The 25,091-nt window shown below is 39.9% G+C and overlaps 2 protein-coding genes across 4 annotated transcripts; one reads left to right on the top strand and one right to left on the bottom strand.

Moving 5' to 3' along the window:
* The first annotated feature begins 161 nt into the window (after window positions 1-161).
* On the top strand, window positions 162-12,740 carry LOC135490668 (TBC1 domain family member 22B-like). Of its 3 annotated transcripts, XM_064775992.1 has the most exons (13): window positions 162-338; window positions 894-959; window positions 1,587-1,879; window positions 2,340-2,522; window positions 2,900-2,970; window positions 3,302-3,430; window positions 4,125-4,142; window positions 8,091-8,147; window positions 8,888-9,008; window positions 9,524-9,706; window positions 9,955-10,082; window positions 10,404-10,499; window positions 10,951-12,739. In XM_064775992.1, the coding sequence occupies exons 1-13, from the start codon at window positions 226-228 to the stop codon at window positions 11,083-11,085; spliced, it is 1,593 nt and encodes a 530-aa protein (XP_064632062.1). In that variant the 5' UTR covers window positions 162-225; the 3' UTR covers window positions 11,086-12,739. The 3 variants fall into 3 exon arrangements, with proteins under 3 accessions (XP_064632062.1, XP_064632063.1, XP_064632064.1); XM_064775993.1 differs by lacking the exons at window positions 4,125-4,142; window positions 8,091-8,147 and adding an exon at window positions 6,748-6,813 and having other exon boundaries at window positions 10,951-12,740; XM_064775994.1 differs by lacking the exon at window positions 4,125-4,142 and having other exon boundaries at window positions 10,951-12,737.
* Window positions 12,741-18,978: 6,238 nt separating this feature from the next.
* On the bottom strand, window positions 18,979-25,080 carry LOC135491505 (small integral membrane protein 29-like). Its single transcript, XM_064777416.1, has 5 exons — window positions 24,970-25,080; window positions 23,845-24,416; window positions 23,595-23,620; window positions 23,249-23,372; window positions 18,979-23,038 (listed from the first exon to the last, which is right to left on the bottom strand). The coding sequence occupies exons 2-5, from the start codon at window positions 24,061-24,063 to the stop codon at window positions 22,964-22,966; spliced, it is 444 nt and encodes a 147-aa protein (XP_064633486.1). The 5' UTR covers window positions 24,064-24,416; window positions 24,970-25,080; the 3' UTR covers window positions 18,979-22,963.
* Between the last annotated feature and the right edge of the window lie 11 nt (window positions 25,081-25,091).

Genomic DNA, 25,091 nt, shown 5'->3' with positions numbered 1-25,091 from the left:
ATAAGATGATTTACGAATATCAAATCTTAAGAATTACATTCTTTATTTTGGGTAACATGAAGAAATTATTGATTTAAAGACAACTTTGGTCAGAATGAAACCCAACCCTTTATCTAGGTCGAGAAGCATGCGCACTCGGAATTTCCACGCCATATTGAAAACAAAACTTATGGAGGTGGAACTTTAATTTTTGGTTCAAAAACAACTTGATTATTCCCTCATATTATGCGCTACGGCCAGACGGGCAACACTCTTGTGATGTCAGGATTTGGGGGTATTCAGAAAGACGTTGGCAAGCCTAGTTTTTGGAAGAAAAACACCAAAAGTGTGCCTGGAAGGTGTGTGCAAAATTATTGTAGTTTTGTAATGTACAGTGTGAGTGTACATTGCTATGTACGTGGCAGTCAGGGTGGCAGTGTCACTCACTCACTGTCAGTGTGTTTCTGCCTTGCGTAGGCAGTTCGCTCTGAAGAGCCTACACATTATACTTTCACAGTATAAGAGAAAGTACACCATGTCATTGATACCCAAAAAATCACCAACGATCCCTGAATCCCTAATCGATCGAGGGAGTCGGGCCGGCGGCTCTCGGGCAGCAGGACCTCGTCCTTGACAGCTTGGTGGTTTCCGAATTTCTGCTCTTGTGATGTTCTTGTTAATTGTTCAGTGACTTTTAGATCTTTGTACGGAACGAGTTTACAATACAATCCCCGATCACACCCCAAAAAAAGGTAATCGGTTGACTAACCAAGCACCACTGTTCAATGGATTTCTAGTTGAATGCGATCAAACTACGTCATTTCCGATCAGGGATTCTAAAGTTTAGCCCTTTGTACTTGTCGCCCTGGTTTGTGCATTTGGCCATCCCTTATTAAAGGTTGTTTTCTTTTCAGTATCAAACCAGTTTATGGAGCTCAGCACCCACCCAGACATGAAAGACCACCAAATGCCATTGGAAGGTAGGTATCTTTTATACCTTGAAGATTTTCAGGGTTGGCGCATCATGCTGGCTTATGACAACTGTTAGCCATTGGCTATTAGAAACTGGCTATTATTAGAGCGCTGTCGCCAGCATGCCACTCCCTAGCCTATGCAGGGCCAGATTGAGGTGCACTTTTCTCTTAGCAATTATTGAATTGCATTAACAAAACCTCACTTTCAATGCAGCAAAAACTACAGGGCATTACCACCTAAGTAAATTAGCAAGTAGTATGGAGCAATTCCGTTGAATAGGAAGATTTTTTGATGGTGAACCCATTCTTCATATCTTTTTGGTAATGAAATAACCAGCAATAACTGGTGAAAAGCACCTTTTTCTGCCCCACAAATGAATGAAATAAATATGTCTTTTTATTTAATCATAACCCATTCTAACTGGATAGGAGTGCTGTATGTTTTTAGTGCTGGTGAATGTCTTTTTCCCCTGATTGTACCATAAGTGGGCAATGATATGAATACCATGGCCTTCCCCCTTTGGGGGAACAATTTCGGATCTTTTTAGAGCATAGGTCAAGTACCCCTTCAGTAAGGAAGGGGGGGGGGCAGGATTTCAACCCTTGTAAAATTCAGTCTGTTCATGTTTGCAGTGGGCCTACCACCCCCAAAAAGGAACCTCTCAAAGCAACAAAGAGAGATTCGTTCCAGGACTTTGAGAATAAGACAAATGACGCCTGGGACGATGGAGATGATGACCTCATCATGATGGCGAACGTGAAGATGTCGTTAAAAGATGTTCATTCCACGGCGATGGCGGTGATAAATAGCCACAGCCAGCAGCAGCGGCTGCAGGAGGAGGAAGAGGGCGATGTTTACGAGTTGTCAAATAATGGTGCTAGATCCTTAACGGATCATCTGCGGGAATCACCGAGGGCTAATCAAGGTACGTTGTATTTCGTGAAAAATATTGTGAAGGCTTGCACTTCACTCTATTGATGCACTTCTGAGAAATTAACCCCTTTTGTTTGTTATCACCTGAAAACTTTAATTTCATTTAAGTGATCTCTGTTTAAGTTTGTCAACTTCACAACGAAATACACCCTCACTGTCATCCGAAAACTTTTTAAATGAACGCTATCAAGTTTATTAATTCAAGAACGAAAGGTTCTGTTGTCCATTCAGTATGCAACTACTGAAGCAAAATGGGGGGGGGGGGGGGTGATGGCATCAAATGTTCTGGCCTTTGACTGATTGAGGTGACTACTAGCTGTCAAAGTTTCATGCTGGTAGCTGTATAGTTTCCTTTTCTCTGGCTAGTAATCCCCCCCCCCCGTCCCCCCCATACCACGCACACACAAAAACTGACCAGCCAAACAAAGCTAATGTTTCTGTTTTCTCTTCAGGGAGCCCTGGTGGCTCTTCTCCACATCATTTCGGACCGGGTGTAGGAGTCCGGCTGAACTATCCACGAGTGCCAAAACCAACCCAGCTCAGTTACGGGGTATCACAGGTGTTACAACCAGACAGAGAAAAACATAGAATAGAGAAAATGAGAGCTGTTATGGACCACCCTAATCTAGATTTAGGTAGGTGATGAAACCGGCCTTAAAGAACCGGGGTTTTGAATCTTCTATTCTATATTTCAATTCTCGTGTCTCGACTCTTCTAACTGGTTATCAGTTCTCCTGAATGTATTGCCTCATGCAGGTGGTTATTGATTCTGCAGAACTCTTCCAGTTGGTTATCTGTTCAAGTGTTTTGACATGTCATTTAGTGCTTTCAAAAGTTTTTGCGCAAATTTACAATACAAGTTCTGCTGAGGATGTCTCAGTCACAGATAAACATTATTTCGAAATTTAATTGCACAGTGAAATAAAAGACTGTTAATGATTGCCGTCAAAGTAGATATTTTCTTGTATGTAGTAGCTCCTTTGTATTATTATTATTTTGTTTTTTTCTTCAGATGAATTAAAGAAAGTTTGCTGGTCAGGAATTCCTAAAGCTTGCCGGCCATCGGCTTGGAAATTATTATCAGTAAGTTACAACATCGGTATGGTCTTCCCACAAGTGCAATGGAGTCCTATGAGGATTGCAATCCCCCGGCTCTTGAGGACCTAAAAAAATCATGTGGGCCCCTTGATCTGAGGATCTAGTGGAAGCCCTAGAGATGGATGATAGCAATTTTAAAATCATTAGCACAGACAACATCTTCTTTTTTTCCTCTCTCCATAGTGTACGGATGAATTATCTACGGAACTCGCAGTAAACCTTCTATTGCTTGTGATAATGAAATTAAAGTATTGTGATAGATTTTGTTTCAGATGGTTGGGTTATCCTTACAAATAATTTGTGCAACTTTTTTCAGGGTTATTTACCGGCAAGTTTAGAGCGGCGACAACCGACGTTAGAAAGAAAAAGAAGTGAATATTTTAGTTTTGTAGAGCAGTATTTTGATACACGACACCAGGAAGTACATGCTAGTACATTTAGACAGGTGAGCACATGATGCTTTTGAAAATAATTTTAGCTCTGTCTTGAAGAGAGCTGCTGTGGACAAGAAGCTTGTAATTTGGGTCCCTGTTTCGAATCCCACTGTCAGCATGAGACTTAGGCAGGTCTCTTTGTCAAACTTACCTTACTCCACCCAGGTCGCATAAATGGGTAGCGGTCAGAAATGCTCTGGTTTTAGAGGCGATACCTGTTGAGCTGAGGAAACATTTGTCCCCTGACCTCAGGAATTGCTTGAGGTCTTAGGATGGAAGGAGCTCAGATTATATGTAAGCAGGGCAAGTCCATTTATTGCTTTGTACTTTATTTCAATTTCATCTTTTTGTGGCTCTCTTTAACTACAGTAGGTAGGAGGAGCTTCCTAATCGTAATGCCAACGTAATAGGTATCTCTGTTATGAATCTCCTAATAATGAGCATCTCCGCTATGAATCTTCTAATAATGGGCATCTCTGTTATGAATCTCCTAATAATGGGCATCTCTGTTATGAATCTCTTATTTATTGGCATCTCTGTTATGAATCTAACAATGGGCATCTCTTATGAATCTCCTAATAATGGGCGTCTCTGTTATGAATCTCCTAATAATGGGCATCTCTGTTATGAATCTCTTATTAATTGGCATCTCTGTTATGAATCTCCTAATAATGGGCATCTCTGCTATGAACCTCCTAATTCCAGAGCTCAGGACTAGATACGGTAACCGATCTAATTTTGAATGACTTCCGATCACTTTTGGTAGAAATAATTATGCGGTCTCAGCTACTGAAACAAATTGCTAACAAATTGCTTCTGTACACTGAACATTTTTATTGGCTACTACTGTAAACCAGGAAATATTTGTGTGCCTTTTATTTTCGCGTAATTTTGGGTTTGCAGATAATTGTGAAAACGTAAAGGGGCAAAAAGAAAAATCTAATGAAATTTCTGTTAATGCGGTTGTCAAAACGCTAAATTAAGTACTATCACATTGGTGCCTTTGAACAGTGGGGTGACTATGAACACCCCGCTGCATATGTTTCTCATCAACAAAATTCTTTCTGGGGGGGTCAAAGTTACCCCGGCCCATTGTTCAAAGTCACCCAAGAGACTGCTATTTCACAAAATCGCCAAATAAAATGGCTGCGATTATTTCTGGGTTTACTGTATTTGATTTTATGGATACCAATTTCGTCTAAGAGAACTTGACAAATTATGGAAGGAACATATTAGTCCCTATGAAGCAGAAGAGCTAAGTAAAATCTTGAAAGCGTTTTAGAAGTACAGGATGTTGAATGGATAAAATATTTTTAATTTTTGATGAGATGAGGCCATGAAAATATTCAGGTTTGCAGTGGATTTGCAGTGTACTGTTACTGGGACAGTGATTGTAATCAGTGGGACACGATTTCCAACTGGTGTGAAAGAAATCTCTGTCATGCATAGTGTGAAATTACTTTTGGGGTTGGTGCAAGTAAAATAGATTTATGCTGCCACAGGACTGCATTTTATTTCGTATAAAAAACTGGTTGGAGGTCATGTTACACTGATATACAGAAAGTGTCCGAGTGGCACCACTCGGAAAGCAAGTGGCTGGAAGGCAACATCATAAAATATAAAAGTGGTAACTTTTGCAGATGCTCCTAACACCTGGTGCAATGATAATTGCAACGTGTGAAATGCTGCATGGATGCAATTTTTGTTGCGGGTATCAGGCCCTGTCAGATTTCACAAGAAATGAAGCCAGTTCGACGTCAGGTTACGTCCTGTGTCCAGAAAAGCTCACGCTGTGACTTTTGTTGCTGAGAACTGGACAAAAATTGCAGCGTTTGCACCTGGCAAAAGTGCCAACAAAGGGATATTTAGGACAGTAGCAGTTGTTGTGACATCATTAAAGTCATTCTAAACTTACTAAAATATTGCTACATGTAGATTTGGAAAGTTTGTAAACTTTTTGATGTTGCCTTCTCAGCTCAACATTTGTCTTGTGCTTTTAATAGGTCAGCACTTCTAATATTGGCATTGGGTGTCTAACTTCTTAATTAAAAAGGTCCATAGCAGACATAAGTTGGAAATTATTATGATATGATTTCTTGGTATCTCTATGGTACAAAAATACTATCGTTGATTTTATTAATTTAATGTTTTGTTTGTTTGCCTGTGCATCGTGGGTATTTTGGCTTTTCGAGCAAGTGGTGCGTGTCTACTTATATACAGGGTGTTTGAAAATGAATGAAGTGTACACGTTGCATTGGTTTTTCTGTTCGAAGGTACTCTGTCTCTGTACAATAAATAGAATATTTTAAGTTCAGTTAGTTTGTGTTTTAAAACCCTTTAGTCATTTTTAGCAGTGAAAGTATATTGATAGTACATGTAACATGCATGGGTCTTGTACCAAGACAGGTGAATGGAAATGCATACTTAATTTTACAGGATTTCCTTCATTGAAAATTGTCTCAAAGCCCCTCTCTAGCAGTCATTTGACACGTTTCTGTGTGAGATGCTGACACTAGAATGAGGCGGCTACAGATGAGCCAGAGTGTGAAACAAAATGAGTGGTGACGGTGAGGGGGAGGGGTACAAGGTTTATATTTATCACTGCAACTTGAACGATTTGTGATTGCTCGCTCGAACGAAAGTATTTGTAAGTCAGCATGTAATGCTATCCTGAATGAAATATTTGATCCTTGAGGGTATTTCAATCAAAAGTGCATTTACTTTATCATATAGTTTCGTACATGTAATTTGTTTGCCAGTATTTCAAAAGGGCATAGGGCATGGGGTTACATACAGTGCTCTTTTATCAGAGTGTGTGTAACCTAGGCTGTTGATAGTCAAGTGTTCTGATGGGCTGGAATTGATAATACTTACTTCTGTAGAGCTTTGTTTGTTTTGTTCTTGTTCAAATAATGTCCAACCTGACCTATCTGACAAATTCCACACTGTTCTCATGAACTTGTAATACATGGTTCCAATGAGGTAATGGCCGACGTCTGGAACGACACATAGTCAAGCACCGAGGTGGGTGGCAGTTAGAGAGGGCTACTTCCATGATGTCAGACAGGGGAGAACTCACCTCGAAATTATCCACCCAGGTTATATCACTCTTGCAACAAACATGGCGTTCAGTCTGGGGCCAGCCTTGGAATCATGTATCAGTCAGACGCATGCTGACAGATCCCAAATTTCTGTCAGGCTTGTAGGTCTAAGGCTGCCGCTGTACAAATCAGCTCTAACACTATGCTACTAAAAATGCCTACTAACTATTAACGATCTGGAACCATGTCGATTACCCTGCGGTTGCATAACCCCTCTTTCCTTGCAGATTCACATTGACATTCCACGAATGAACCCCCTCGTCCCCCTCTTTCAGCAAAAGGTTGCACAGGAGGTTAGTGGTGTTTCAGTGCATGCTGCAGGGACCAGAGGAGACGTTGGCACAATTCACTTGCGGGTGGCTCTGGGGGGAATGAGAATCATCCCCCAAAAAATTAACAAGGCACCCTGAATGCAGATTTATACTGATCTTGAAACTAAATGCTGAAACACATTGGTTACAATGTTTTATGATTATATCTATGACGTGATTTTGGCGCGAAAGCCATGACCTATTTGGTATGAAATTCGTCAAAAGATTATGCCTGAAATGTATCTTTGAAGTGTTATAGAATTGTAATTTTGTCCTCCCAGTTCGTACTGGTCGTCTCACAAAACGCCACTTGGGTGAAGTAGTCATTTGCCCAAACATTGCCAAAACCTCGGCAGCCACCTTGGTTTTGGTGTAAATTTTAGCTCTACCCTTGAGAACTGCCTTTATTATTTGGGTTGCTATTAGCGAAAGTCTTTCTCATTCTCCTTGAACCACTCTCACACATTTTGTAGAAACAAGAGTGTTACTCTACCAGCTGATATTTTTGTTATAACACAGTATTCATAAATGGCATGATGAGAAATTCATCTTGTCACACAAAAACAAACCAAAGGTACCTTAAATTGCAATACTCATTTTGAAATACCCTCAAAGATCATTCAGCATGTAAGATAGATGCATGACTACATGTAGTGTTGCATGAAACTGGTGTAAATATTGTTTTTGATGTAACTTTTATACCTTCCCCAAAATCACCAACAATATGCAAGTTTGTTTATACTCTCTCGTTAGATTTCACTTTTTGAGAAACATAGCGAAACGGAAGTTCATTGAATTGGTTGAGAATTCCCTGTCTCATAATGATAGACCCTCCCTGAACAACTTCAAAAGTAATCGCCAAGATTTATGACAGATATGACAAGATTTTTGAGCGAAATCACGCACGAACAAAACAATTTTGGATCGATAAAAAAAGTTAGTTTTTACACAATTTTGTCTTTGATTGGAGACGATGGTGATACATTTACATCATCAGCTCTGGGCATTGTCGTGGAATGTTTGCACTGGCTCTAAAAACATTCGTGTCTCACTGGCCATCTGCAGGGAAGTATCAGAAGTCCCCTTCATCATTGGCAAAACATGTCAATCGTTGCATGAACTTCCGACTACAGTTGTTTTTTGCACAAGTAACTGGTAGAGTAGCAATCTGATCGCATGGCCTGACGGAAACCTCTGGTCGTTGCTCTTGTCGTCTGTCTGTCGTGATTGTAGCATCTTATTTGGTGTTCTATTTATAGATACAGAAAGATTTATGTCGGATGTCGGTGTTGACGAATCGACGGCCGATAGAGGAGGTAGGTGGCGTGTTGATAATTTACGGGGTGGTTTCAAAAGTAACGGGCTGGAAGCCAACTACTTGGGGACCAATATTATAGGCGATATGACACCTTTATGTCCAGGATTAAGCACCGTGAATAATTTCGAGGTAGGCAGTTTTGTGTTTGCACTGTTCTCAGTTTATCCCAAGCACAAAAGTTAGTCCCCATCTGTAATAGCAAATGTATGAGCTCTTCTGAAAAGGGCAGGCAGTACTTTTAGAGAAGCAACTGGCAGCTGCGCCCTTCTATTTCTATCTAGGAGAGAAAGACTAGGTGAACAGCCATTACACACCTCTGTTTCACCAGTCACAAAAGAATGGGCGGGTCAATTGCATCCTGACAATATGGGGCATCTCATTCGATACATCGGAAACATGCGTAAGGAGAAGTCGTGTGGTAGGCCCTGTTTGCAAGAGGATGGGTCAATTGTGTTTGGTAATCTATTGCCCACTCCAGTATGGCCAATCAATTCATCACCATGTTAAAGGCTGAATTTGTAAGTTCTATCTCACTGAGTTACAACATAATTGGTACAAATGTTCCCGATAGCGTTTTATTCACATGATTTTCAGTTCACCTTCGAATCCTTATGACATTTCCAAAACAGAGTTTGATCTCTTGCATTTAAGTTTGCCACCTGTCATAAATTGATCCCACATTGATTATGACTGACAACGTTTGGATAATGCGTTAATAACATCTTCCTTTATCTTCAGATATTTGAAAGAATTTTATACATCTGGGCAATTCGACATCCTGCGAGCGGTTATGTGCAGGGCATGAACGACCTTGTCACGCCTTTCTTCGTTGTGTTTCTCTCTGAGTTTGCGGACTGCGGTAAGTCATTTTTGAGTTTGCGGACTGTGGTAAGTCATTTTTGGGTTTGCAGATTGTGGTAAGTCATTTTTGACTTTGCAGACTGTGGTAAGTTATTTTTGACTTTGCAGACTGTGGTAAGTCATTTTTGACTTTGCGGACTGCGGTAAGTCATTTTGAGAAAAGGACCGTCCATGGTGAATGTAATCAGCAGGCATGTCTGTTGGGATGTTAGTGCAAGGCATACTGGGTGCGTTGGGGGATTAAAACGACAAAAAAAATTCTGGGACTTACACTTGCACACGTGTCGGTCAATCATTGACGATCAGTGGGAATTGAGAATTGTCTTCATGTTGAAAATTAGCAGCAAACAAAAAAAGTCAAGTGAAAATTATACTGTTGAATATTTTTTTTCACTTTTGGATTTTGATGTGCAGCGATTCCGTGATCTGACAAATGAAATAAGCATGGCCGCCTGAAAAATGAAAAATCTTTGAATATTGTAATGTAGTACTAGGTTTGTCTTTCCACTTCAGATATCGAATCTGATAACTGTGATCTAAATCAACTGCCAAAGGACAAGTTGAATATAATCGAAGCTGACTGCTATTGGTGCTTATCGAAACTGCTGGACGGAATACAGGACAATTACACGTTTGCTCAGCCTGGGATCCAGCTCAAAGTGAAGGCCCTCAAGGAACTCGTCAAAAGAATAAATGGTGGGTAGATATAGATTGGTCGTCTTCCCACAGCAGGCCTTTGTGTCATTCCGTAAATACGCTCGATCATAGCTCTGGTGAAGCTGGCCCGATTTGATCCTGTCTTCCAATCTGATGTTTGAGATGTATCTTAAGTACCAGTTGAGGCAGGTCTGCAATCTTGATGTCACAGTTTTTGTGGTTGCCCAAGTCACCACCCACCATTGGTAAATCCGAAATTACTGATTCTAACTTTCTTTATATTTCAGCTTCCTTACATGACCACTTGGAAGACCATCAGGTAGAGTTCTTGCAGTTTAGTTTTCGGTGGATGAACAACTTGCTGATGCGGGAGATACCGCTTAGGTGTACGATACGGTTATGGGATACATATCAGGTAAAGATTTTTAAAACACCTTTAGAATTAATCGCATTTTACTTTGTAAATGGACTAAGCGCCAACGCAGCCTCATTTTGAATTCAGCCGTTATGGTAACGCAACCATGACCGCTTGGGTTGGTGCGAAATATGGAAGCAATCAAAAAGTATTTAAAACCACAATTCGCTTATGACGGATCCTCAGGGTCACTCACTTTTGTGTTGTTGCTGTCAAAGCTCAGTGGTTCAGTCCAAGGTTATTACAGCTGAGATTAGTAAGGACCACAAAATGCAAATTGATAGATTGATTGATTTTTGATGGATTTTTCTTTTATTTCAGTCCGAGGCAGAAGGATTCGCTAGTTTTCATCTCTACGTTTGTGCCTCATTTCTAGTCAGATTTTCTCATGATCTTCTGAGGGAGAGAGATTTTCAGGTATATTTTACAATTTCTATTTTATGCAAAATCACATGAGATAATCTTCACATTTATCTCCATGTGTCACTGACGGTGGATACTCTACCTGACGATAGAGGGGTAGTTGGTTGGACTCCCACCGTGGTCACTTTTATGATTCCTTGCAGTTGAGGTATTGTGCATCTGGGCTCTTGTGGCTGTTGCTAGGCCCCTCAGTGAGTCTCATTGGAGACTGTCATAGTACTGAGAGTAGTTTTCAAAAGCAAAATTGAGCTACTACGATTCAGAACATGTTTGTACCTCAGATCACCCTAGAGAATCAAGTTCTGGATCTCTGAGCATTAATGCGGTTCTGGGAATCTTGTGTTTCTGAGTTCGAAGTCCCCTGATACTGAGTCAATGCGAAAACCTGCTCCTTTGTTTTAAATTTAGTTCTGTAGCACAGTAACGATATTTTACCTTTCTTCAGGGTCTGATGTTGATGCTTCAAAACTTACCGACACACAACTGGGGAGACGAAGAAATAGGACTCTTGCTTGCCGAAGCTTATAAACTCAAGTACATGTTTGCAGACGCACCAAATCACTTGTCAAAGAGCACATAGTCCAAGGCAGACAGGATTCATGATCATCTGTGTTTTGATTTCAAGCCATTATTGCACCCCTAAAGCGCTCCACAAACAAGAAATTTTTGGTGCAGACTCGCTTGACCTGCAATACTTATCGCTTTAGACAAAACTGCAAGAAGAATTAGTCATTGCTGCAACCTGTGATAAATGTCTTACCCAGCAATTACCTGTTAGCAGACAATCTTGCTCTCCGCGGCAATATTTGTCACAGATAACAGCGTAAGGCTCATGCTTGCTGGTCACTTACACTGATAATTGCACAATTTACAACCTTCACCAAAGAAAGGCCAAATTGTTTTTGACACAATAGTCAATTTGTCACAAAATTTCAAGCACTATTACGCAACTGAGCCAACTGTCACCTGGTCGTGACAAAAGATGTTTCAAATTTTCATATCAGTCTATGTTTCAAATCTGTCTGTTGTGTTTGTGATCTTTCACATTGGCTTCGGCAGTGATTGCCAGCTTTAAAACACCAAGCTCGTAGGTGACCAGCTCTGGCAACAAGTGTGTTTGAAGAATTGGTGCAGAACTTATAGCAGTGTCGTGACAGACCGTTGATATACGAGATTGTTCAGGTGTGCCAAGTGCCTTGGCTTCTCATTCTGTCCTACATGAATGCCAGATTGTGTCGCTGCACAAGTACAAAATAAAGGTTCAAAAATACTGTGTAGAAGCTATTTGCCAGCGAAATCTACTTCCGACTACTTCAGATCGTAAATTAAGTTTGGCATTCCTGCACTTAATATGTATAATCTATTCGTTGATCAATATGTGCTGAATACTCTCAGTGCCAAATCATCATACAGTATGTACACTTCAAAAAGGGTGAAAATGTGTCATGCAAATTGAATGGTACATTTGTTTTTAATTAGTAGTATCTCAATCAGCGGTGCCATGGCCAGTGAAATAAGACTAATTTTGTTAAATTTCCTGTTCAACCTACGAGTATTTGTTCATCAGGCCAATGTAAAATGATTTCATGGTTCTTGTCAGCCAAGTTTAGGAAATGAGTGAGGGTTTCCTTCATCTTTCTTCAACAATTAAACTATGATTTTGCTGGTGGAAAACACAAAATCTTTGAAATTTGTTTATCGGCCTGAAAACTGAAAAATTTGTGAGGCATTGGATATTGTCATCATCAGGGTTTAAACTTCACCCCTTCACTTTTGATTGTGTTTTTCTGTTGTTCTGGCCCTGTCAACGGGTCTGATTATTGATTACTGGGGAAATTATCTTTCATTTTTGTACAAATTTCAGTTATGTAAAAGTGATGAACTGTTTTGGTGCAGGCTCCTTATTTATAGGTGAGGGCAATGACGAGAACCACGATATCATCTTTCAGTTGCCTTATATCAGTGCCCGGTTTATGTTTTATGCATAATATTTCTTCACTCTGTGAACTTTGTGACATTCTTGATCTATTTTACCTGACTGAACCAAGCAGGAAAATTAGACGTCTATGATAATGATTACGGCGGGAAATTTAAACATCTTAAACACGTACCGCTAGTGGCCAGGCCACGAGTTAATGTATTCCCAGGTAGATATCCTGCTGAGCGGAGTGGGCAGTATTTAGGTCTTGGTGATAGGTATAAATAGGTTGCTACGTCACTCGTAACGAAATACAATGTGGTTTTGGTGCACTTCCTGGATAAAATTCATCTCTTCACACACATAGTATTTGTGTTTTATTTGTGGTTTATGACCAAGGGCAATGTGCAGAATCTGTTATGTGATAGTCTTCCACATGAGATATCCTGGTACAGTATTAGCCCACAGACTCTTGAGTTTTTGAGGGGTCATCTCAGGTTTTGGTGATGTGCATCCTATCTTGGTGATACCTGTATCCTGGTGTCTTTCAGTCATTTTCTATGATACACCCCCTTCCTTGGAGGTGGTGGGGTGATAGATCATTTATAGTTCATTGCACTCTTGACCTGAGGAAGTCAAATGATAGCTGGCAAAGTGTGTTACTGGGGGAAAATGGGATTGGGATGGTTTTGCCAGATGCCAAAGGTCTTTGAAGTGCTACTATAACAGTTTTTGAGTACATCAGGGTGCAGGAAGGATTGGGAGAGTCCATCCCTTATTTTGAGATGGGGAGAAAGGTAATTCTTTGAAAACATAATGCAATAGTAGGCTGTGTATCAAAGCTGAATCTTACAATGGCTGAACAAGAAAACTTTCAAAGTCTGAGTTCAGCATCAGTTGCTGGAGGGTCGTCAAATGAACATCCGTCACCAATTCCTGTACCTGTAAGATCGAGAGAAAAGGAGCGTTTGGAGAACCCAAGGAAGAGATTCCCATCTGACAGTCCTTCGAAAGTCCGAAAGAGGAAGGAAAAAAGCCAGAAGACATCATTTATCGTTCGGGGATGCTTAGAATTCAAGGCGAATTCTGAAAACGAAAAAGTCAACCTATTTGATGACATAGACGGCATAAAAAGACATCTTGGTGGAGGAACTGCCTCAAAGATAACCAATTACCAGCTTTTGAAGGAACTTGTCGATTTTTATAAACTGCACAACACGTTTGAGGGGGACAACGAAGATGCATCATCATCATCAACTGATAAATGCCAAAGTGAACCTAGTGGCACTTCTTACCAATACTGCCAGAAGAATGAAACCAAATCACCAATATATTTAATGACAGTTCAATCTTTGGACAATTTGTTGGACAGAGTTTGCTTGCACCACAGGACATGTACATCAAAAATGGCAGTCCGGGAGGAAAAAACTGCAAGAGATGGCCATGTCGGTCTATTTCATGTCACTTGCCAAACAGGCAAACACAACATATATTGGACGACTTCACCCCATGTGGAAGGAGGCAAATTTACGGTGAATCTAAGGATGGCCCATAGTTACTTTGTCTCAGGAATCCTGCCGAATCAGTATGAACGTATATGTGATGCAGCTGACATTGGAAAAATGGGAGACAAGACACTTACTAAATTCCAAGATTCGTATCTTCCTGTCACGGATGGAGTTGTGAAGGAGTCAAAATCAGATGCTTTGTTGGAAGAAATTGCTGCTTCTGTTGAAAGTACCGGCTTGGATGGTATTGACATTGCTACTGACGCTAGACATTGTTGGCGAAAAAATGCCCGCTTTACTGATGTTGTCTGCCTGGGCGAAAAGACGCATAAGGTCCTACAGAATGAGGTAATTTCAAAAGATGACGATCCAATCACTCAAAGGCACGAAATGGTGGGAACACGGAGGATCTATGAATATTTTGACAGAGAGAGTGTCCCAATCAGAGTGCATTCACATGATAACAATGCCTCGATCACTAAGTTTGTCCGTGTGGAACGCTCCCCAACCGTTACTTCTTTAGATACCTGGCATATGACAAAGGGTGTGGCCAAAGGAATGGCGAAACTGACAAAGGGGAGGAAATATTTAGAAGGAAGGTCTTGGTTTGTTGACTTGGCAGATAAGTCAGCATCTGTAAAAACTCATATATATTGGTGCATCAAACGCTGTGAGGGGGACACAGAAAGACTAAAAGCCAGCATAGATAATGTGATTGAGCACTATAAGAACAATCATGCCAATTGTCATCAGGAGTCCCCATGTCGGTCTGATCATGACTATGAACCCAGCAAGCGAGAAATATCTTCAGCCCCTGCAGAGGCAGCCCTCAAGAAGTATCTTCACAGTCTGTTGGTTTATAAATCACCGCATCTTTACATTGGATGCAGGGATACGCATTATGTCGAAAGTTTTAATAATTCTCTGCTCCAATATCACAACAAAAGAATCGTATTCGAAAGGGCCAACTACCAAATCCGAACCAACTTGTCAGTCCTGGACTGGAATGAGCACCAAGACAGCGAGGTGACGTCCACTGTGCTGGAAAAGGACTCTAGAAATCCAAGGCGAATGGTGGGACGAGAAATCAAAAAGAAAAAGAGATTTAATTTTTGGTCAGATATTTGGGAGCAATGGATACAAAGTTTCTATACATAGTAATCTGAGTCCTATATTAGGCCTACCTATCCCCCCTTGACTCAGGACAATTCTATTGCTCGGGTTAGGTAGATGAAATTGCTGACTCTGATTTTTCTCACACACTTAGACTAGAGCCAGTCTTTGAATGCTAACTTTTTTGCCATGTCTCAAAAATTGCTATACCAAATTTATGTCACAGAGGAAGAAAGGGAATTGATAAGAGGTATTTTCACTTTTCATGGGATGGACTTAGTGGAAGCAGAACCACAAATGGTGGATAAAGGGATACAATGTATCAGAACTGAATCAGTCCAGGATGCTGTTGAACCTGTGCCATCATCATCATCTACAGTTGATGGACCTAACATGGAGGATAGCTCAGACGATCATGACAGCGATGCTGGGAACAATGTGGCTCCCTTGGACCCTGTAAATCAAGGTGGACACGATGAAGAAAGAGAGCATGGATTTATTCTGCCGGACCTTGCCAGAGAAGAGTGTACACTCTGTTACTGTCGTCCTTGTGTCACCACCAAACGTCCCAGATGGTTGGGTGCTGGTCAAGCAGCGAAGAAAAAAAACAATACTTTGAGAAAGGGTTTTTATAAGAGGTATTGGAAGATGCTCAAGGACAGGGCTGCATGGATGGATTATCGCTATCTTCAAAAAAAGCAGAGGAGTTTGCAAAATATGGGTGAAGATGAGACTGTTTGGAGCTGTACCAGTGACCGGGAAATTATCCCTGATTGTGTTATCACATTGGTTAGGGGACTGTATCCGAACCCTCCAGGAATTCCCTATGTTGGCCATCATTGGCATTAATTCTTCTATGGATTAAACAATCATTTATTGTGGATTTAGATTTAGATTTGACTTTTTTTGTGTTGAATTCAGTGAAGGAGTACACTAGTTTTATGTGATGCAAAGCAAGTGGATTAACATGATTGAAGTGGATATTTCATAACATTGAACATAAAGGTGAATAATATAAATAGGTGAATAATAACATGTTTTGGTGGAATATAAATCATGGATTACATCTGGACTACCCCCAATGAAAAGTAGGCCCCTTTCCACATTTTTTTTGGGATATTTTGCATGCTTTTTCAGGGGACTAATTTTCCTGCACAACAGTCACATGCTTTTGTTTACAATGTCCATATTTAGCCTTACCACATGCCAATCATACCTCAAACTGTCTATCACATAGTACATTTATGCATTATTAATGAAGCAAATTTTCAGTTACAAATCTTTCCCACCTAATTTCTCCGACAAATAGACCATCTCATAAACCCTAAGTGGGCATATGGCTTTCATGAAACTTCATGATAAATGTATCAACTTTTCATTGAAAACTGCCTTTTCAAACTCTTGTAATTTTGAATAAACTGGCCCAAATGGCAGGAGCTCTGAATTCAAAAATATCTTACTGGCAAAAGCCAGCCTCGTCCCAACCCACACCTTTTATATGGCAGCTACCTGTTTAAAGTCATTATTTGAGATTATATTGACCCAAAAATATTACCATGTCTCTGTTTGTTGGGGAGTAAGAGTAGTGATTCTTATACTGTTGACCTGGTTGTTTTTTGCGGCCCTGAATTTCAGCAAAAATGTGTTTTGAGAGGTTACTAAACTTTAGAATCTTATCCTATTTCTTAGAATTATTTGTTTTGTGAGATGTCTGGCATGCGGTTGAACTTATTTTCTCTGTCCAAGGGTAAAATGTGCTTTTTTCGTGATTATCATTATTCAAGGTCTTGTGTTTATGTAAAGGAAGCCTTGTGCATGCTTCTAACGGATGCCAAATGTGCAATATTGTGTCTAACAAAATGAATTTTTCAGTGTGCATAAAAAAGGGGGGGGGGGGGGCAATTTTCATAAAATAACTTCTTTAGACTGTATTAAGACTGAGTGAAATACACGATTCCTCTATCAACTATTGAGATTATGAGGGGCTTTCGCCTGTCAATATTTGAACCAAAGCACATTGCCTTCCTGGGGGATCTGTGGCAGAGTGATTATAGCACCGGGCTTATAACCAGGAGGTTGTAGGTTCGACAGTTGGATGGTTCAACACTGTTTCATCTCTGTGCCATTGGGCAAGACTCTTAACCCTACTTGCTTCTCTCCGCACAGAAGTAAATGGGTACCAGGCTTGCCTTGGAAGTTATCAACCTGTGATAGACAAGCATCCTGTCCAGGGGGACTCCCGGGGTAAAACTCCTAGTCGCTAAATGCTACGGAAACCGGGATAAGCTCTGACCGCATGAGCAACATTGCCGTCCTGCAGCTTTCAGTGCTATACCTCCCCCAGCATTATAAAAGAGAGCACGGTGATATGCCTGTCATGGCTGTTCACAGTTGAATGATCTTTAGATAAAATATTCATCAAATGTTCATGATGTTTGGAAACAGCTATCAATATCAATTAGAAGAAGTGAGTTTTTTAGCTGAGGGTATTGTATTTGAGCTTGTGTTGGAAAAATAACCATTGGGGATTGTGCTGAGATCAATCTGAATTAAATAGCGAATTTCTTTCCAAAGTACTTCATTCCAAGTTTCCAGGTGGCAGTTTCTCAGTTGACTTGTTGAAACATCGAGTAGAAAGATTTTTTTGAAATCCAGGAGTTCCAAATTTTGGCCCATTTTACTCGAAACAGAGGTGGTATTGACTTACTTTACTTTCAGCTTCTGACCAAGCAGGAAAACATCAAAATCTCAACCCCCATTGCCCAACTATGACCTATAGTTTGAGGAGAATGATTTGTTTCTAATAGAAAGTACATGTACATTAAAAAGTATATGGTGGTGTCGCCTTTTTCGCTCTTGAATGGTGGAGGTGGGGTTTATTCTGGAAGACACTACCTTCTTCATAACGTTAATGTACAGAACCTGATATGGGTTCTAGTAATGGCAGGTCAGTGTCCTTGTAATAAGTATGGCTGCTCTCTTGTTGATGCACCCTGTATGATTTGACGTATTGGACTGGGAAGTCCAAAGTGTACAATGTACATGTATATAAGAATTATTTGTTTATATGTAATAAATGTAAATAGTGAAATTAAGAAAACTTTGTGCGGTTTCTTATTACTGAAGTATCACTCTGTCTGGATGTGGAGGAGATGCTATCCAGAGGGGACATTATCAGAGTGTCATTGGTGTCAAAGTAGCATGAGTGGTTGACTTGAAGGGGTAAAAACCAAGCTGGAGTCCAATAGAGTCAGAGTCGGAGGCGTAAAGTGAGACTGTTGTCCTGGAGCTGCCTATGCCGAGTGATGAGAATCCTCATTTCTCAAGCAGATTGAAAGAACCAACTAGGGGGAAAGGGGCACCATTTTTTACCCTTTGCAGCAAATCCAGGCCCATGTGGGTCCGAGGTTGGCAGGTTGAGACGAACAGTTAATTTCACTGTTTTCTGCTTTTTGTGTAATGGGAATATATCAATTTCTTCCGTTATCTCATGGTGTCATTTAGTCTTCTGTGCAACATGCACCTGGTTTTGCTGCAACGGGTCACATTTGGAAAAGAGAACTGTCCTCTAGGTTTCCCATGCGGTCTTTGATATTAATCCCTGCATTTTCTAAAATTGTATTAGAAGTATTATATTTCTTGCAGGAGATTGAGAATGTCCCGCATTGTATTTATGCTAAGCTCGGTAACCACACACTCTGGGTTTACTGCGACTGTCGATTAAAATGACCAATGTAAAGGCTATTTATGGAACAGGATGGTTCCAGGAATACATTCTTTTGTCCAACTGGTTAACCAAAACTAATTCATTGTGTGTGAGCATACATACTCACTGGACATATGGAATGGTGAAAGGGATAGCCAGTATGTTTGTTCGATCACAGTGCATTGCATGTTTATAGAAGACGCAAAAAAGAGGTAAGTAAGAAAGATCTCTTTCAAATATTGATATCTTTATTCATCGCGATGTCGTACAAATGACTGGCCGACAGTTTAGTTATATGACCTGACAACAGAGGGAGCACACGAAGAATTGCCATCACCAACGAGTACTTTAACATGGAAAGCATTTACATGCAGATATGCAATAAAACAAAGAAGAAAGAAAATTAAAAAGATATGTCAGTAAAGATGAGCCAACAGATATGGTACTTGAAATGACGTAGCCTGGGAAAATAGAGAGCATTTGAATAAAATTCACAGAATATTCTGTGCTGATGGTCTATTTTTCAGTCAAATTCATATTGTCAACATGTACGGTAGTAAAAATGGGGGGAATCTCTAGCCTAGTGCTAAAGTCATTTTCAATTGTCATATTGCATAGTTACACCTTCGGCTGGGTTTAAATAGAGCTCATGTCTTCACATTAAACAAGTTGTTTTTTACCTGACATTCGTGAGATGAGGAACGAACAAGTTATTCCAAAGAGTTGGCTACATATGATTCACGATGTCCCTTTTCACCCTAAGGTCGTGTCATGACATGTTTTCAAGCCTTAGTCAGTTAACACAATTCTCGTGACAAATGAACACGGACCACAACAAGTGACGCGACATCCTATCTAAACCCAGCCTTATGAGTACAATGAAAAGCACAAGAACAACAGGTACACTGACAAGACATGGGGGGGGGGGGGGGGGACAATGTACATGTTCACTCAAACTGACTGTATGATTGGGGTTCATTGTTGACATCTCATCAGTATCTTCTACTAGAAGTAACTAACTACCGATATTTCTTCTGTTGGGTGCTGATCCACCACCTGACACAAAACTTCACTCTTTCATATAGCCTATTATTTATCAGATGCATTGATTCGTCCGACATTCTATGAAAACCACATATATTTACCACAGAAAGTATGTGAAGATTCCTCCAAAATGATTGCTTCTGCATATGTATGGCAATGAGGTCTCAGCTGTAAATCTCATCCAACAAACACTCTTAATAAATTCTCTTTAGGTAATGTGAAGAGCCAGGCATTTTATATACTTGTGGATCCTACCATCGCCGCCGACAGATAAAACAGTTCTGTGTTAGCCACATGAACTTACTGGGTTATAACGTTCCATAGCGCACACCGCATCCAAAATAATCTGCAGGTTTGCTGATCTTGCCAAATCAGAACACACACATGGAGTCTCCCAATCACAAAAACTGCAATTCAAACAACCTGTTGTCATACTTCATATATTTTTACACCAAGCCTCAAAATAGGCAATATTATATGACTAGTTTTTATAATGGCCGTGGCTATTCGTACCGTGACAGGGCCGGCTGGCCTGGCTGGAAGTCAAGGACCCTACCCACACCCGGAGCCAGGAGTAAAGGCACGTCCAACACTCATCACAAACAAACACCACCTCAATCATGAATTAGGCCTACTTTCCTTACCCACCATCACCCATGTCACCATGGTGTGATCTATTTATTCACTCTGCATTATTCGCACCATCACGGTACGGTACCTTTCACCGTAACGGTGTTTCTGACGGTGCGAATAAGACCGGAAACAATGGCCCCATGATGCACTGTGGCGGTTCGAATAGCCAGTTCCTTTTATAATATGCTCCAATTCTTTATTAGTAAAAATCGATAGTGAATAGTATTACAAGTAATGCAGTGAGTACAATTGTCATGAGTGTAAATACAGTGTGAACGTATGAGTATAACAATGTGATATTGAGTATCATTAATAAATCTTTTACGGATAAAGCACTTCTTTGTTCAATTTCTTGTCCTTTAAGAAAAGTAAAGTATTGGCACAAACATCGTCTTACAGCAGGAAATGGCGAAATACCAAGAGTCATGGCCTTTAAAGAAGGAGAGATTCGAGTTAATGCCAGGCAATCAGTACTGAAATGAAACAAAGACTTCCATGTAATATGTTTTCCGAATCGTTATTTTTGAGTTCACCCCCCCCCAGTCAATTGGACCCCTGGACAATGACAAGATCTCTGTTGTTGGGCAGCAAACCGTTTGGGCATTAGAGATAGATCTACATCATTGAGCACCAAGGTGTTAAATAAGGTATAAATTAGTAGTAACTCAACCCACTTCTTCAAATCTGGGCTTTTTTTCAGCCATAAGTACCGATTTAATGAGTTATTTCATGGTGAACAGTAGAATAGCATATACATGGCAAGATTATTAGTACATCAACAACAAACATGATAAACAACATTAACTACATTTGGCGACTCCAACAGGATATACATAGGTAAGGTAAAATGGAGGGACTAGCCCTTCATCCCCCTCATTACAAGCATATTAACCACACTGGATTTTTCCCGCAGTTATATACTATACACGATTCCCAGGTAAATCGCGATGTGTCGTCCCCAGGGCGGCTGATGTCAACGCAAGTTCTCCTATCATGGAAATCGCCCCCACCTGGCACCCAACTCTGTGTTTGACGCAGCGTCATTCCTGCAAAGTTTGGCCATTGGGTCCTCAGAATATGTATAGGCTACTATCCACCTGTGTGGGTTCTTTTACCTGCCCTGGCATAGACACTCGGGAGGGAAAAGGGAACAGGGCAGTCTCCATCCAATAGACCCTCGAATATTTATACGTTATGCTGTGAAGAGCCAAGACTTTGTCCCTTCAAAGCCAAATTATCATGATTATGAGATTTTATGAATAGGATAAACCCTGTTATCAATTATTATTGTCAAGAATTGATAAAGACCTTTTTTATCAATTCTTGTTTTTTATCTTTGTCCATACAATTCCACGGCACAAAAAGAGATCTGGTTTGACAAATACATTTTACTAGCACAAACAAAATTGTAAATACAAGAGATTATTCATGTAACCTCATCAATGGCAATAAAAATAACAAACAAAACAACAACAATGTATAAGTAAAAATAAAAATGCATCTTGGAAGACTTGCCAGCAAGTCCAACTACCACTACTAAAACCAGACTTACAAATACACAACAACAGATTCCTGACCTAAATTAACTTCATCACATCAATGAAAACACCAGAGTGAATCCATTATAGAGTGACAGGGACTTTGTTCTGTCCACAATAAGCTTCTTGTATTAGTTGTTTAAATTAAATATGACAAAAAGGAAACAAAAAATTTCACACTCGGTCAAAAGAATGCTAATAGTGATGAGCAAACCTCTAAAAAAAACTGTTAACAAAGTTATGAAATTTGATAAGTCAAACCAAGAATTAATAAAGACTAATCTTTATCAATTCTTGTTCCAATGACATGATATATTCTGTATCAAAAAAAAGTCAGAAATGATACCATCTTATAAATGCATTTGGTCGAATATGTTCCGATACAAAAATGTCCTGAACACAGTGAGCATACATGACTACCAAGAATTAAAAGACTAATCTTTAGGATTGATTAATTCTTGATATAAGGAATACAAGGAAAGATTAAACTAACACTTGACATTACAATTTTAACATTGTTGGAAGTATGACGACATTCCATAATTTTTTATCCAAAGCAAAATTGACTCTGCAACTTGAAGTGAAATACCTCACCGCAATACTTTGGTTATTTACATTAAACTGGAATGTGTACAGCTTGGACACTCATTTTTATGCCTTCAAAGCAGACTGCATAAAAAAGCTACACACCTCAAGATAAATGGCCATCATTTTCATATATCGACCATAATTCATATCTTTCCTACTAATTTTCTTAGAACTGTTAACCACATCCCATGATTTAGTCATCCAAGGAGCCTGACAATTGTTTCCAAAGTTCATGAGTTGTGAACAAGTTCAACTTGATACTTGCCAATTCTCAAGACTCAAGTTCAATTTTACATGCTCAAGATCTTATCTTACCCACTATTTGCTTTCCATCATTTTTAAGACTTGAATATTTGTAGCAACATTGTAACTTGCTATACTGAATAAATAACCTTAAATAGTAAATATCATTATAGTTCTAACGTGTCTGTAGTAAATTTCAGCTTTGGTTGGTGGATCATGCTGGTAGGACTGTCACTTGGACTCTGAAAAGAAATCAAAATAGAATTGAATAACACAACAGTAGAACAAGTACCTTTCTTTGGCTTACAAAATTTCTGGGAGAGAATACTTACATGTATAAAATCAAGTTGCTATGTGTCAATGACAGGTATCAAATGAATCGAAAACTCGCTACGATCATTCAGTCCAAGACCTTCACCTACAGAGACCAAGCCGTCCTCCAAGCAACTCACCTGTATTCTGAGGGCCACTTGCTGCTCCTTATCCTCCTCAAGGAGCTCCGATTCCCAGTCACCCTCCTCCTCAGCGGGGTCAAAGTTGTAGAGTGGCATTAGGTGGTGACGAAGTTTGTCTAATCTGCAAAACACAGACGGTATACAATTGTAAACTGGAAAAAATAGATTGCAAATAGTGGACACTTAGTCAGCCCTTGATTTTGGTTTGATACATTCTCACCCTGTACAGCCAAAGTCTGCAATAATTGGGAACATCTCTCTGCTAAGTGCATAAAACTGGTCCTTCCCAAAGGATGAACTGCAACCTGTAACAATTCAGATGCAATGAGCAGTTACAACTTACCTACTTTTCTTTAAAAGGAATACAACCTGTAAACAAAGCAAACCAAGGTAAATAAAATATCAAATAGCAATCTGTGATCAGCTAAAAAACGCTCGGAATCGGAAGGTACATCACATATAGGTACAAGGGTGATCATTCATCATCATCATCACATTATCATCACTTACTAGGTCTTGTACATGATTTTGCCAATTCTTGTAAAGTTTAAAATTTATTTAGTTTTGCGAGAATTGCAATCTACCATCCTTACCATAAATGCAAACAAGGCTATCAACCCTAAACATCCTAAAGGCACCAAAATCGCTACAAGAACACTATTCGATCCATTGTGCACTGAACTCGGTGTAGAAGTTGGTGGTGGAACAATTGTCAATCCTGGAATAATGTGGTATCGTGAGTCACCTGGAGTTTCGCCATATTTTACAATGTCACTGTGGTTCATAAGGAAGGTTATGTTTTCCATGGCCATGGTGGTGCTTTGAGTGCGGGATTCCAAGCGCTTAGTTCAATACCAAAGAAAAAACCCACACACTTTTTTGTGGATCATTTGTCTCCCAGATTCTGATGTTGAACTTTGGTTTCTTTCTTGACACTTGAGGTCACTGACAATTGTTTTTCATGCAAATCAACTTCATAAACTTATCACTGATTCACTTGCACGAACTCCGGAAAGGCGGACCAACAAACATTTTGAGAATCAGAGCTGCTAAAGAGATGGTCCGATTAATCCTGGATCTCAAACATTCAACAGATAATTTTGAGACTGTCAAGTGAGAGATAGGTCCTGCAGGTGTGCTTTTTGTAGCCCAGATGTAAAAATTTCTGGAAAAGAAAAGAAATTAATTACGACTACGAGCCAATCGAATTTATTCATTCACAATCTAACCAATCTAAGTACAACTCGAGTCATGAGGACATAGGAGTATGATTCGGGTCAAATGAGGGTAACCGTAAAGTCGTAGGGTATTACGCTATTGTTGTTTGCATTATCGCCAAAATGTCATTGCAAGTTTAGAATATGATGTAGCAGCGATACACACGGCATGGCAATATATCTCGCCTCGTCTCATCTCCTCCACCCGCTGTGTTGACAGGTCGGCGGGCCCGGGCAGGCAGGACATAAAATGTACATTAGTCATTCTTATCAAATAGCAGCTATCATTTTACCCCACTGTGATAGGTTTCTGGATACTTTTGTTAAAAAAGTCGTGAATTTGACAGAAACTGTCAAAATGTCATAATTTTGTGTGCTTGTCATCATGCATGCATGTTGATCATGTTCATGTTATCATGTTGTATTTGACAGGTCTTTTTGAGACCACATTTTAAACCACTCGAGGACTCGCGATCACATGATTGACAGAATGGTCATTACCTATAATCAAATAGCTATCACTTAACCACACTGTGATGGACTTTCTTAATATATTTTTGAAGAAAAGGGCGAATTTGACAGTTCTGTTTTCCCAAAACACGAAACAGCAGAAAGCCGGAAGT

The sequence above is a fragment of the Lineus longissimus genome, chromosome 7 (genome assembly GCF_910592395.1).
Source record: "Lineus longissimus chromosome 7, tnLinLong1.2, whole genome shotgun sequence".
In the NCBI taxonomy this organism is placed as follows: domain Eukaryota; kingdom Metazoa; phylum Nemertea; class Pilidiophora; order Heteronemertea; family Lineidae; genus Lineus; species Lineus longissimus.
The sequence above is the reverse complement of the archived record's forward strand: the minus strand, read 5'-3'. Positions and strand labels throughout refer to the sequence as shown.

Bases quoted from the DNA above. Each gene is read 5' to 3' on its own strand.
- LOC135490668 (XM_064775992.1), top strand. From the start codon at position 226: ATGCGCTACGGCCAGACGGGCAACACTCTTGTGATGTCAGGATTTGGG. The intron at 339-893 runs GTGTGTGCAAAA...TTTTCTTTTCAG, and splicing joins ACCAAAAGTGTGCCTGGAAG to TATCAAACCAGTTTATGGAG. The intron at 960-1,586 runs GTAGGTATCTTT...TCATGTTTGCAG, and splicing joins CCACCAAATGCCATTGGAAG to TGGGCCTACCACCCCCAAAA.
- LOC135491505 (XM_064777416.1), bottom strand. From the start codon at position 24,063: ATGGCCATGGAAAACATAACCTTCCTTATGAACCACAGTGACATTGTA. The intron at 23,621-23,844 runs GTAAGGATGGTA...CTTTGTTTACAG, and splicing joins TAGCCTTGTTTGCATTTATG to GTTGTATTCCTTTTAAAGAA. The intron at 23,039-23,248 runs GTGAGTTGCTTG...ATTTCTTTTCAG, and splicing joins AAGTGGCCCTCAGAATACAG to AGTCCAAGTGACAGTCCTAC.